Genomic DNA, 14,699 nt, shown 5'->3' on the forward strand with positions numbered 1-14,699 from the left:
TCACACATACACTAACCTTCAGACATGCCTACAGTACTGACTGCTAAATGCTTGATACTTTGATCAACAACATATCATCATAAGTGTGTTACTTCTAGCTAATTCTGGCTAAAGTAATACAATTTCACACACTAACAAATGTTGCAGAGGACAGGTTACTGTAAAACTTCAAGCTTTTTTACACATTTGACAAGAAATGATCAGTTTTTAAAGAATATAAAGATGGTATGTGACCAGATTGAAAAACCTTTATGTAAAAAACCTGTTAATGTTTGCTGTGATAGAGCAGCATGAAGAAAACATGTCTCAGATTGCGCACTGAGCTCATATTCATGGCTTTGGGAGACAATGGAGATATGACCGTCCACCACAAGATGGCAGCACCCACACATCTAATGAGCCTGACACATACTAACAAAACATCTTCACATTAAGACATGAAATACAAGAGTGAAAAAATGCTGTAGAAAAGTGATTTATTCTATGTTCTAGAAATTTCAATTTGAAATCAGTACAATAATTCTTTTGTTGTAGGACACTTTTCATACTATAACACTTTAATATAGATTGAAAATCATTTATCAGCTAACAGAATCATCTTTGGTAAGAACACACAAATCTGACAAAATACAAACTCATAACAAAACAAAAAATTGCAGCAAACTGTTGTTTGATCATGATGAAAACAGAACGTTCAGTAACGTTATATTTATTTATTTTTTAAATCAAATATGTACTAATGGGTGCTTATCAGCAGGCCATTTCTGTACACCACAAAAAGTATAGTAACCAATAAAAAGAAAAACACCAGTGGTAGTTTTCTTCAATTCTGTAAATACTTCTCTCGTGTGTGCTACACGATGCAAACCAACACGTAGCAGCCGAGCGTGGCAGCTACAGCAGCAGCAGTTTCCAATTGGCACATAAACAACACCTGAGTAAGGGACTGTAGAGAAATTATTAGCCAGGAAGTGTACGAAGAAACAGGGAGGATATTGTCTTTTTTTTTTTTTTGGTAGTTTATTTATATCTTACGTCTGCCTTTCCATGAAAGATATATTATTTACAAAATGAGTTTGAAATTGTTAAATAAAAAAGATGGCTTCATTTCCTGCCATGCTTCCTAAAGGGACATTTTGCTTATCAACATCTAGACTGGCCTTTAGTGCCATGTATAAACAAGTCTGGTGCAGTTGTGGCATGGCTAATATTAGCCGAGTTAGCTTCACCCTCTTTATTTCCCTTGCGGTTTCCGAGGTAGAGGGTTTGTCAGACTCAGTAAGTCACAAAACAATCCACCATGGCTCCCAAGAACGTCCGCACACTTCGCCGTTAGCTTGCTTGCATGATTGCGCAAGGAATCATGGGTAAACTATCATCAATTTAATGTGCAATAAATGTATTTTTTAACAAATGTATCTTTGCTAATATTATGTTGGATTCCCGTCTAATAGCATAATTGTTGCAGACGTAATATGGTTAAATCAGGGTGTGTCATCTTTTTGATAATATATAACAAAGTTGTTTTCCTTCAAAGAAGATATAAATAATGTTGATGATTGTCTAGATTTTTTAAATAGAGAAACCCAACTTCCTGCACCAATTATTTTAATACAGTCCCTAATAATTTGAATACATTTGACAGCATATCTAACTTCCAAAGTTTTGTAAAACAAAATGTAGAAATAGAAGGAAACACTGATGTCACATTAGTGAAAAACCTCGTAACAGATATAAATAACATGAAACCATGTCAGTTCTAATTGTAACATATGGACAAAATACAAGGTTGAAGGCTGGCTGACTAAAATCTGCTGCAGTCTTGAAGCGCACGCAGGAGGAAAAGGAATGCAAAAGCCAAGAGGAAGTCTACTTCTGACGATTAGAGTGAAGAAATCTTATTTCAAAAACTACTTTGAACTTACAAAACCCAGTTGTGCTGCTTCAGTTTTAGTCTTGAAGTCTTCAGCAGGTTCATTTCCAAGTGTAACAGTGACTGGTTTGCATAAATTAAACCAGAAGCTAACATTGTTCAGTTCAAATAGAGTAACAACACGTAACAATAAATTAAAAGTAAAAATCAAAAGTTACCAACTACATACTAACGACGCATAGTGCAATAAGGTCGACTAAATATCTCTGAGGAGCTACCGGCTAATTTGTTCAAAATCTCTCAACGAGCCTTAGAGATGAGCCATCAGTACATTCAAAGACTGTATAAATCATTTATCTTCTGTGCGAGTGTGGTTCTGGTGTTATATTCATGACCGCACACACAAAAAGAGCTCTACTTCCACACCTTTCTCTGCCTTTCTCACACGTGGCTGACATCCTCCAGCCCGTTGTGGCTGCCGTCATCCGGCAGCGTGAAGCGGATGTGTCGGCTCTTTTCCCAGCCGCGGCGGACCTTCCTGAGCCGCATGGCCACGCAGGGCACCAAGAGAGCCAGGCGGCCCAGCAGAACCGTGAGGGGGAGGATCAGGACCAGTACGAAGGTGGGAGGCAGGTGGAAGTGGTACCGGCTCGAATCGAAGGCGCGGTCCCAGCCATAGAGGAGCGTGTGGAGGGTGGCCATGGACAAGGCACAGTAACCTAGTGTGGACTGCAGGAGGTGAGAGGAGGGTAATGGTGAAAATGGTGAAATGGTGGAAGCAGCAGTTCTCCAAATATATCACGACCCACATTGTTTCCCTTGAAGTGACTCCTCTTTAGATCACAGAAGTCCACTACATTAGCTCATGATGTTACAGGCAGCCCCTGAGGAAACACACTGACCTACCACTCATGACCTGAGTGAACCACACTAGTGTATGCATGTGTGTGTGTGCCATGTAATATACCTAAAGGGCTGACTAATTAAAAAAAAAAAACTTCCCAAGGTTGACTCGGGTAGGGGCCACGGGTTAAAAATAGCCTCATCGTTCCTCGTTCACACACTGAGCAAAGCGGAACCGAATTATTTCCACTTGACCGGAGTGATGACGTTTTATTAGACTGCTGTCTAATAACTGACAGGCAGCAGCAGAAATTCTTCAAGTTTTATAAGGAATAGATAGGTTGAGAGCAAAAGCAGAATCATTCCCGTGGTTTTTCTCGACGATTGCAATGAACGTTTGGGGGAGAGTGGCACCTGAACGACAGACCTCGTTCACAGCAGACATTTTTACTAGTTTGATTGCCATCTCCTGGCAAAGTGTGTGCGTGTAAAGAGACGTTTTGTAAAATGGAGGTTGTTTGGAGATGTGTGTGGACAAGGCCAGCGTGTTCAATACCAAACCCTGGAACTGGCTCACTTCAATGGCAAACAACCATCATCAAGGTTATCAATAACACTTGTGCTTTTTATGCTTTGATGACTCAAAGGTCTTTACAACAAGCAGACAGTATGTCCATCTATACAGAAGAAAGTCTATTTTTTAAGTCTAAAGTCTGTATTTGCAGTGCATTAATCTGTGAGCCTGTGTCAATCCGCTGTTGAAAATAGATTTACGCCTTCAGTGGAAACAAATGAGCTTTGGGCTGAGAGCCACAAACAGGTGGGGGAGGGTGGAAAATATCGTTACAAAGATACTTGTAACGGAATTTGTTTGTCTGAACCTGAAACACTTAACTTACTGATTTGCTCTGCAGGTCTGAGATCAGCACGTTACTTAAGACTAATCCCCTGCACACTTCTGCCATTTCCGCAAAAGCGAAACTTGTCACATGTTTGCAATATGTGGCATTTCCTGTAATGCAGTGGCCACTGTTTGCCCTGTTTTGGGGGATATTTTGTAGGTAATTACTGTAACTATACGGCCTCATATGAAAAGAAAACATTGTAATCAATTCAGGTCACTCACACCTGCACCTGTCTGTTCTTGTTTGTGTTCACACTGATTTTTTTTTTTGCAATCAAACCAAAGGCTGTAAAGATGAAGTCATAATGACTGACAGGTAACTCATTGATTGGTGATGTGCAGCATGATTGTTATATGGTGGACCCACATGGAGATGGAGGTCAGCTGACAATGTATCTCTGTCTCTCTCTCACACACACATATCGATAATACACGACATGCATTAATACACAGTCCTGCAGCAGGTCTAAATGTGCTGAGGAAGTTGCCTTTCAACGCGCCGGCTGTCGGCGTCATGACTAATCTGACGGCCACGGGATTAGTTTAACGGGGAAGATGAAAGGGAAAAGGCAGCGCAGACAGACCGCGAGTCCTTGAGAAAGGGAGGCCACGGTAGGGGAACTCGGAGAGGAGACGAGAGAAGGAAAGAGGAAAGGAGAGGAAGTGTACGACTGAGTCAGAGCACTCCTGATGACTTCGTCACAGCCCAAGTTTAGCAGCCGCACAAGTGCAAACACTTGGAGTCGCAGTGTCTGTACGTGTGAGACCGTGTGAGCATAGCGTGCATCCATCTACGCGTCAACTGTCATGGCGTCTTCAATCATCGTTCTGCGTTCGTCCTGCCTGTCTTTTGTCAAAGAGGGATAAAAACTCATTCTTCAGCACATCACTGCCTGTGTGTGTGTGTGTGTGTGTGTGTGTACCTGTATGAAGCTGAACTCTCTCCAGTTGACAGTGTTGGCCACTGACGGCAGCGAGGTGACAGCCAGCAAAGAGAGCAACCCGAGGGCCATGATGCCCACTGAGATGTACAGCTCCATCCTCCACACGACGGCATTGTCCCAGGAGTCCTCCACCTTGTCCTTCACCTGGACAATACATCACAAACATCAGAGTCCTCGATGTGATTTTCACCTCCAGTGATTCCGTTTCGGCACAAACTACACATGAAGCGACGATCAGGGTATGTAGAGTTTCAGTTCTCCATACTATGAGATAACATTGCTGGGGACTGAGTGAGGAGTAATGTTTTGTGTTTGTTGGAGCTTTAAGGTACTGTTCATTTCTGTCTGGCAAACAACCAGCCAGCTTCGACTTCTCTAATTTACAGGACTTGTTGCTGTTGTGACAGCATTTGTCTCACGGGGATGAGGACGGTGCCAGGAAGCTTGAGTGATACATAGCCGCTAGGGTTGGGCCTGTAGTGGACAGTCATCAACCATCAACTGTAAAAAAGAGTAGTGTGTCCTTCAGTAGATTCATTCAACTTCAGTAGATGTCTCTGCAACACAGTACATAGTCGGCATAATGTCAAAACTGCTGTTTATTCACACGTGGTTGATAATTTAACGCTTTTAACTAATGATTTTCAATAGTGTCGTTGTTTGCGCTGTTGTTGTTTTAGCTTATTCAGTATAGCTAGCTGGCTAACTTTGTTTCAAGTTACAGACATCTGGTGTAGGGACAAAGACACCTTTAAATCAATCAAGGATGTGAAAGTTGATCTGCCTGCTCCCTACACAGTTAACGGGGGCCAGAGTTTTCTCGACTGGGAGAGACAGTTGGAGGTTGCTGTCAGAGCAGCGGGAAGCTACGGACCTCTGGGCCTCTAAATATGCAGAAGTTTGAAAGTATTCAAGTTGTGCTCCTTGCAGGGCCCCAGTATTGTAACATGTATCACGTAACATGTAGGAGTGTAAGTGGAGGAACAAGAGTGTAAGTACGGCAACTTTATGCTTTGTTATTCTTCTAAAGATTGATAACCTACAAAATCATTGACTGTCTCACCTGTTTGACAGCAAGGTTGATCAGTTCGTAGCGGGAAGACTTCCTCAAGGGAAGAGACACACTGTAGACCGCATGTAGAACTGCACACAGGAAGCTACACAGCCCAAACTGCTTCCTCCTGGTTAGCCACCCGTCCAGCCACTTAGGGAAGCGGTTGTACTTGGTGCCCCACCACAGCTGAAGGAAAGCGGCGCACAAACCAGGCACGTAGACCAGCGAAAACATCACCAAGGCTACCGAGGGAAGAGTGACGTTAACTGTATCGATTGGCATTTTGTAGAAAACACTCTTCTTTTTTGTGACGTAGGGATGCAGGACGTCACGGAGGAAGTTGTACAGGTAGAAGAAGATGAACAGGGCGACGGTGCACAGGACTGGGATACGCCAGGAGGGGAACAGATAGAGGGGGAGGTTTTCGATCTCCAGTGAAGAGGAGAGGAGGCCCATATCGACGGGGATGAAGCCCATTCTGCGACAGAGCTGCATCACTGAGCTCTTGGCCTTGCTACTGTCACTGCACAGGAAAACCTGCAGGAAGGAGATGACACAAAGATGAAGTTGAGTCTAGAGATTCTCCTTTATCTTCTTTTTTTCCCAAAACACATTTCATATCAGTCAGTAGTAACTACAATGCGCAGCAGATGAATCCTACCTGCCTGCTTCCATCCCGAGGACCCATCTGCAGCGACCAGGCTGATATGGTGTTAAACCCTTTCACTATGCTGCTTTCTGGAAACAGGTCTGCCAGCTGTTCGGCGTTCGAAGGCCCGTCGAGGTTGATTCTCAAACCATTGCTGACATCCACCAGTGTCTTTCCAGCTAGTGTCGGCTTCAGCTCCACCAGCGTCGAGTGGTGCTCAGGGAACACAGCGACAAAGACCAGGTCCGCCTGGCTGGCTGCCTCCATCTGGGATGTCACCTGTAGGACAAAAACAGAAAAGGAAAAAAATTATTAAACTCCTAATTACACTGATTGATAACATATGTCAAACCCAAATGTTAGACAATAAGTTATGTATCTATTTTGATTTATTATATCCTAATTCTTCCATCCCTCCTCATCGGAACATTAACCTGCAGTGTAATGTGTCATGAGTTAAAGGAACAGTTTGACATTTACTGAATATGGTTTGTGTGAGGGCAGCAAACAAACAAGAGAAGTCTGGTGCGAGCATGGCTGCCTTGCTATTCTTGTATTTACCTTTGGACTAAGCTAAACCAGTGGCTCTCAAAGCTTATACGTACTCAAAGCCTTTTTTTCCAAACATTCAATTAATGTAAAAATGAAAAAAGAAATTAGTTTTTAGCTACATGACAAATGATGATGTTGACATTGATGACATTAAGGGGAAACCTTAAAAAAATGTTTAATTAACTGTTTTAGTCTGTTCTCATACCACAAGATTATCTTTTAGGCATCTATTCAGGATAACAACAACAGCCATTATGCCTGGTAGATACACTCAATAAATACATAATTATCACCATAGGGGGTGAAACAAAAACACCAATTACACATTGAGTGTGAATGTCAGTGTCAGTGTCACTGTGTGCGTCACCTCGGCCTCTTCGGGGAACAGAGCCGCAGAGCGTTTGGGGGTTCGACTCCCCACCACCACCTGGTAGCCGGAGGCCACCAGCCGCCTCGCCAGCGAGCGGGAGAAGTCGCCCGTACCCAGGATGCCGACGACTGGAGCGCCGGGGTCAGACATGGAGGCTTCGAGACATCTGGAGCCTCCTCTTTCACCTCTGCCTCGGATTAAAGGCCTCGCCATTTCATCAGGCATTATACACTGATAAATATAGAGATTAAAGATATGGTTTATTGTATTTACATGGTACCTCAAATCTACAATGTACAGTTAGGTTATAGAAAGGGGGCTGTTATTTACTTATAGACACTGATTGTTTGGTCTACACAGTAGAGGCTTGTTTGAAATTCATCCAGCATGGGACCTAAAATAAAAGTGATTCATAGTAAGAAAATATGCTGTTTAGTTCTTTCTTTCTGTCTGGCTGCTCTTTTTTAGAGCACAAATCTAGGATCCCTATTATTTCTGTGTCTCAACAGACACGTCCCAGATCTGTAACTCTGCATTAATAACATAAATGGATTTTACACAGCCTGAAGACAGTAACAGATACAGTCTATCAAACTGCCATCATATCAACCTCACGCACATTTAACAAATAAGTCCGCCTCTCATACAAAACTTCATTACGACATCGCCAGACACCGTTTAAGTTCATAATATAATATGCGGCTATAGTGCGACACTTACACGAGCAGTACAAATAGTAAAAATGGCAATTTCTATAAAAGTGCTGCTTTGATAATCATCCAGCTGTAAGCCGAATTAACCACAGAACCGCGACTATTCAGAAACAGCTTCAAGTTGTGTCGTATGCTTTACTAAACCCGGCCGCTTTGTGGTAAAACATTAAATTGACAGAAATCCATACTGATGTTCGCTTCAAAACACAGAAAGCGCTTCGAGACCACCTTGCTTGTTGTCCTTGGCCGAACTCGTGGGAACTTTACCTCCGGATAAAGTTACTTTCCTGAGCGAACAGGACGAGGCAGGCGAAAACACACGGACATTTGGATAAACTGATAGCTCACATTAGATAATTCAGGCTCTGTCAGCGCTTACAGAGACATTTTGGATGTATTTACAGTCACGTACTCACCTCGCGACTCCGCTCGACTTCAACTGCCGCGTTTCTTCCTGATAAGATGACGCAAGCAGCCGAAGCCCCGCCCTGGTGGCCACGCCCCCACGTGTGTGCAGGAGATAAAAGACAGAGGAAGACCAATGAAGGAACAAAACTTTATTTATACACACTGTTCAAGACAGGGGTTACAAAATGGGTTACAGGATGGGGGGATGGGAAAGAGGGAGACAGAAGAGACACCACAAAATAGAAGGTATAAATCAAGGGTTCCCAACCACTGGGTTGTGGACCGGTACCAGGTCTTCGGTAGCTCAGCACTGGGCTACAAAAACCCATTAGAAAATGAAAATGAAAATAAAGAAACAGACTACATTAGTTTCTTTTTGACTGGGACTGTTGAAAAAGGGACCAGAGACAGTTGGGATAATGGAGACACTGATGCTAATGTCCACGTTAGCCTACAATGTCGTCCCGGCAGCACTCTGTACCTGCAAAATGAACGACATTACCATCAGTCTCAGGTTTGTGTGTAGTGCTAATTAGCTAGCTGCTGTTAGCATGCTAACACACTAAACTGAAATGGTAAATATGATAAAAAAACAAAACAAATTCCACCCTATAAGCATGTCAAAACAACATGTTAGCATTCCGACATTAGCAGTTAGCTCAAAGCGCTGCTGAGAGATGCTAACATTGTTGTAACGTCTTGGTCTTCTTCATGTGATTTAGTCATGAGAATCCGTCGTGGCAGCAAGGAAATTTGAATCCAGCGCAGGAATGGCGGACTCCGCCACTACTAATAAAAAACGATGTCTGTAAAACTTAGATGATCGCTTAACTTCTTCATCTGCGTCAATCATCAAGTCGAAATTTCAAGTTGCAAAATCCTGCTAAAGAGATGACTTTCCCATCAGCCTCAGCTTTGTTTTTAGTGCCTGTTAGCCAGTCAACAGTGGCTAACTGTTAGCATGCTAAATCCCTAAACTGAAATGGTGAATATGGTAACAATCATACCTTCTAAACATGTCACAACAACATGTTAACATTGTCACTGTAAGTATGCTAAGATTAGCATTTAGCTCAAAGCACCGCTGACGGATGCTAATATTACTGTAAAGTCTTGGTCTTCTGGTTTAGTCGTATTTCTCAAACCATGTGGTATTCTGCTTAATGATGAAAAGAAGAAAAGCAGGATCATTTTCATATTGTCTTATTATGAATTTTAATCGTGCTTTCCCCCTTTTTCTCCATCTGCTACTGCTGATTTGGTGTTTTTGATCAAACTGGCTTTGGGATTGGAAAAAAAAAAAGCAACAGCAACAGCAAAATCGTGTTAAAAAGACATCCAACCGCAGGCTACACACTGTCACCACAACTTCATCATGTCTGCCTTTGCCACTTGCAAAAGGTTGAATCCCCCTGGCTCGCAGCGCTGCATCAGTGTCACCACACGCAAACATACACACACATTCGCACACACGCAGTGCACACATGCCACCCTCTGTTTTACTGGTCCTCGGCCACGGCCTCATGTTTGTTTAACACTTTAGGTCACAGTCCTTGACATATCTGATTTTGAGATTTCTCATTCATAGGTATCGATACTGGTGTGTCCCAGTGTGGTGATCCATTAATCTTATTCTGATCCAGTGGGGACAGATTTCCGCTTACTACTCCCCTGGTGGTCTGGACTGAAAGGGTCTTTGGCCTTTGATTCCATTTCTGGTTCATAGAAAATCATCTACATTTAGAGAGTTTTCATGTTATATAGCATATTTAATTATGATTTACAGTCTATAAGTGGATTGCTTTGCAGAGTCGTAAAGGCATGGTCATAATCGGTTAGCCCGAGGAGGACAGGTACAGCTGTGTTAACATCTGACAGGACCTCACTGTCAAACTGTTATATGGGGGAAGACGTTTGTTTCTGCGCTTTCAAGGTGGCCTCTGTGCCCTTCATTAGTGATTAGGGTCACATGTTGAGACAGGAGCTGAGGTTGCAAGATTTCCTCGCTGTATTGTCGCGGTTCGGTCGAGGTTACCCACACAGATTTACATTAAAACCATGTGGCATTTAACAGTATGCTTTGCTAATCTGACATTGATGTAATAACAGCCTCACCTATGATTCATCCTGTACTTAAATCACACTAATTTAAGTCTTTCCTCTGGTCACTATGTGGTGGGTTTATGCGAGTCATGGATTAATCAGAGGGTTGTCATCAGTCTTTACAGAAGCCCCGAGAGCTCAACACACTACAACTAAAGAAATCTTGCAACTTAAGGAAATGCAAGTAAGAATCTAGGCTAATGCTGCGTGTATGGCAAATATCTGCAAGTCACAGAATCGGTGTTAAAACTAAAGCAAACTTCTTACACCACTATTTGTTAGCTAGATTTGACATAAACAAAACATCTTATAAAATATAATGCATTGCTGATTTTAAACTACCCAGGAGTACATTCAGTAGTGAAACTGACTTCCTTCTTCAACATTAAAATGCTACTTACATACTGCATTTATGCATCAATAATAAAGGTAATCATAATAATAGGGTAGTGCTCCTAAAGGGCAATTCTGTATAAGTACTTTACTACCAAAATAAAAATTTATATAGAGAGATAACTGCTTAATTTAAATAGATTGAACGGCCATAATTAGTATCAAAAATGTGGCTCAACTTCATGGAAATGTTACAAATAATAACTTTAAGTGCATTTTGCTGTTAAAGGTGCAATATGTAAGAATTGGCCTCCTTTCCAAGGGCACTCCAGAAGAACAGACGGCAGCGTCTCACTAGAGTAAACGCCAACTGCTGCTTAACTTTAGCTGCCGTTAGCTCAGTTAGCCGTGCAGCTAGCAGTCCGGACTGGGAGCTCAGAATTCTATTACGAGACAGGATGGGCTGGAGCTAGCCGGTTAGCATGCTAACTTCGGTAAATATCTCTAATGTCAAATCTGTTATTTCTGTTGTTACCTTTGGAATATTTGAAACCCAAATTCTTACATATTGCACCTTTAATACTTGCACACCTTTACTTAAGCAACATGAAGTATTTCGTCATTGTAGTATTCCAGCTTTTGCTTCCAGTCTCAATACGTCTTCCTCCACTGGTGTTGTCTGTTTGTTTTCTGTATTTGCGCCGTGATTCATTAGGCTCCATATGTGTTGTCAAATTGGTGAATGTGTTTCTTGATTTGCCTGTTTTTTCCCCCCCTAAATGCTGCACGTCGTCTTAATTTGTGAAGACGGTTTCATTTGCATGTGCTTTAAGCTCTCCGGGCCCCCGTACTTCTACTCATCCTCTTCTTAAATATTCCCCTGTGTGGTTAAACAGAAGCACTTAGGACAGTCTCCATGTTTACGTTGCTCATGATGGACTGATTAATTTGTCCCACCGTATGGTTCCTGTGTATGACGCAGCAGTCCACTAACATGCAGCATGATTAGAAGCATGGCAGCGCCGCAGGGCAGGATAATCTCAGCAGCTGCAGTGCATAATGTGGACAGTGTTGTCGTGCATGGCTCACCATAGCCTTAAGATACAGTTCACTGTACTAATCCTGAGTAAAGGTCACTCTGCAGTCATGTAGCAGAGTCGGGGAGCACAATGTTCCCTGCATACTTATTTTTAGGGCTTTGTTTAGTTGATTATTGCGTTGTCATTTAAGTGAGCAGTACTTGATAATTCAGAACAGAACATTTCCCAGCTCGGCCAGGACCGTCGTATCCTCAGACTCCAGCCCCAATTTCATTTTTGACCCAGCGCTCATGACTCTGTCTCACCTTCAGACACGAGCGGCTCAGCTGGAGCCATGTTCTGGGGAGTTAAAGCTGAGCTGAGCACAAGTTGAAATTGCTTCGGGGGGGCCGGTGGCGTGGGGCTTCAGTTAAGCCTTGTCTCAGGCCTTTGAAGATTTCTCCACGTCGCCCTGAGCTCTAAAGCCTCTGTTGTCGATGTAGGGCCTGTGCTCCAATTCCAGGTGCTTAGTTCCCAACCTGCAGTTTTGAAGTGTTTCAGGTCCTTTGGGGGGAATTTTTGAGCTTGAGGACAAAATCAATAGGTGCTTTTATTTTCAGCGAGCAGAGGCTCTCTTCATTGAGTGTCTCAAAAGCTTGCACACTTTGGAAATAACCAATGAGAGGCATTAATAATAGTCTTATTCAGCTGAGGTGCTCATAGAGCACACATTAGGACTAGTGGCCACTCTGGGGTGGAAACAGAAGAGGCTAAAGAGGCATTTAAGACAAATCTGTATGCAATAGAGTAATGATTGCCTGTGCACTGCAAGAATTTTAAGTTGCAAGTTGCAAGTTAAAATGCAAGGCCCGTGGCTCCCCACCTCGTGAAACAAGACATCAAATATGTCCCTGCAGCTGGGGAGCTTAGAGCTGAAAGCGTCGACAGCCGTCAGACTTCTCCGCTCTGTTTCCTGCATATATTATCCGCTCTCTCCCCCCCCGTTCTCTCTGTGCTCCCCAACTGTCTGCATGCATGTGCGAAGTAGTGACCAATGCAGTTGGTCACTTGATGTCACCAGCCTGCCCTCAGCCATTGGTTGTGACTTTGAAAAGTCCCTCACGGTCTGAGTCAAGGATGTGCTCATGTGTTTAGCTGCTGTTGTAACAACTTTGAAGTAAAACTGACTTTAACCTTTCATTTTTCGTCAAGGAGGACTGATTAATGCTGGAAAAAATCTGGATATTCACTACAATAATATTTTAAAGGTGCACTATGTAGTTTTGAGGAAGACATTTTAATCAGAAGAGACAGATCTTCATCATGCCTAAACAAACTAAATAAACTCTTTGTTTTCATGAGAAACAAACTGACCTTAAAGGACAACACAATTTCATACTGTTTTACTTTGTTTATATGTGGCGGACCCTGCCACCAAGTGTAGGACTGAGATATTATTCTATATGTAAATATTAAGTGCTTTTTGCTGATTCATATGAAATATTTAGTGCCATTTTGAATAACAATTGCGCAGACTTAAACTTTACGCACAGGCTGTAGCTGCTCCTCTTGTCAAGTCACTCAAACCGAAATAGAGGACTTCCTGTTACACATCTAAAGAATAAAAGCCCTGTTGCTGGACTGTTTTAATGTCATAGCGTCTCTGAATATTTTGCTGCCAATAAGAATGAAATTGAATTATCCAAAATGGCATGAGTCATGAGGGTTAAACAAACACTTTAAATTGACCTCATTTATACCAATGAGACACTTGCGAGGTTTACTTGCAAGTTTAGTAGATTGTAATTGGCTGAGGTTAACTATTCATATCGTTTTACTTATTTTCTGTCCCATTGTCAATATCTGCACCTTTATCTTTGAACATTGTTCATTTTTTCATCCTCATGTATTCTTCCTTTATTGCCGGGGCAACCCTAGAAATATTTCAAATCTTCAGGCGGCCACCAAAATGCAGGCCCGAGGAGGATGGTGGAGTTTGACAGACGGCCATGAGTGACTGACAGGCTATGCATTTCTTAATTTCATTTCTTTTTCATTATTGATTTGCTGTAAATAGGGCCATGGCCCCATGAAATTAATATTTCAGAAACAGATCACATGATTTGTCATGTAAAATCTTAATCTGCAAAGAAACAGGGCCTACTGTAGCTGTGTAAAAGAGAAAAAAGTAGGCTACAATATTCCGTCTGTATTGTAATAAAGTAGAAATATAAAGTAGTAGAAAAATGTGAATAAACAAGTAAGTAACAATTATCTAAGAAATATATGTTAAAGGGATATCCTTGACTAAATTTGCTGATTAAAGGTACAATATGTAGGAATTGGGCCACTTGTTGATTTTATACTCCCATCAAATAGCGGGCAGCGTATCACCAGAGTAAATGCTAACTGCTGCTGACTGTAGGCTATTCTATACATCCATGACTGGCAGTAGCCTCTTAGCTCAGTTAGCCGTGCAGCTAGTTGGGCTACACCGCTGGCACAGGAGCTTTAGTCCACCACAGGTTTTCAGGCCAAGGGCTAGCTGGTTAGCATGCTAACTTCATTAAATATGTCTGTTTATAATTTTAGTTAATTTTGAATGTTTTAAAGTAAAATTCTCATAAATCGCACCTTTAAGCCGTAAAAGTTTAAATTACTTTGTTGATGTCTTTCTTTTTCATATTTCCCATAAACGCAACACGTCCGTAACCTGCTGTTTTAATTTGAAGGCCATGTCCCCTGTCTTCCGGTTTCATCATCGCTAACTTTGACATCTGGCTGCAGCTGTCCGCGCGCACCTCTCCATCCAGGCAGGACGCGCAGTCGCTCCCCGGTCACAGCTGCTGCCCAGAGGCTGGAAGCCACCGTCAGAAGCGCAGGACGGAGGGATGCGCTCTTAATTAACTTCATCTCTTTTCTTCCAGTCGTCCT

At 42.4% G+C, this 14,699-nt stretch overlaps 1 protein-coding gene across 2 annotated transcripts; it reads right to left on the reverse strand.

The window, feature by feature from the left end:
• Positions 1–459: 459 nt before the first annotated feature.
• LOC140992269 (metalloreductase STEAP3-like) lies at positions 460–8,350 on the reverse strand. Of its 2 annotated transcripts, none has more exons than XM_073462568.1 (6): positions 8,319–8,350; positions 7,187–7,420; positions 6,280–6,546; positions 5,628–6,155; positions 4,544–4,708; positions 460–2,602 (listed from the first exon to the last, which is right to left on the reverse strand). In XM_073462568.1, exons 2-6 carry the CDS (start codon positions 7,412–7,414, stop codon positions 2,315–2,317), a joined length of 1,476 nt encoding a protein of 491 aa, XP_073318669.1. In that variant the 5' UTR covers positions 7,415–7,420; positions 8,319–8,350; the 3' UTR covers positions 460–2,314. The 2 variants fall into 2 exon arrangements, with proteins under 2 accessions (XP_073318669.1, XP_073318670.1); XM_073462569.1 differs by having other exon boundaries at positions 8,131–8,328.
• Positions 8,351–14,699: the final 6,349 nt, after the last annotated feature.

This window comes from Pagrus major, chromosome 24, assembly GCF_040436345.1.
Source record: "Pagrus major chromosome 24, Pma_NU_1.0".
NCBI classification, from domain to species: domain Eukaryota; kingdom Metazoa; phylum Chordata; class Actinopteri; order Spariformes; family Sparidae; genus Pagrus; species Pagrus major.

Excerpts from the sequence above, each read along its gene's own strand:
- LOC140992269 (XM_073462568.1), bottom strand. The coding sequence starts at position 7,414 with ATGCCTGATGAAATGGCGAGGCCTTTAATCCGAGGCAGAGGTGAAAGA. Across the intron at positions 6,547-7,186 it reads TGTTCCCCGAAGAGGCCGAG|GTGACATCCCAGATGGAGGC; the intron begins GTGACGCACACA and ends TTTGTCCTACAG. Across the intron at positions 2,603-4,543 it reads GAGAGTTCAGCTTCATACAG|TCCACACTAGGTTACTGTGC; the intron begins GTACACACACAC and ends CACCTCCTGCAG.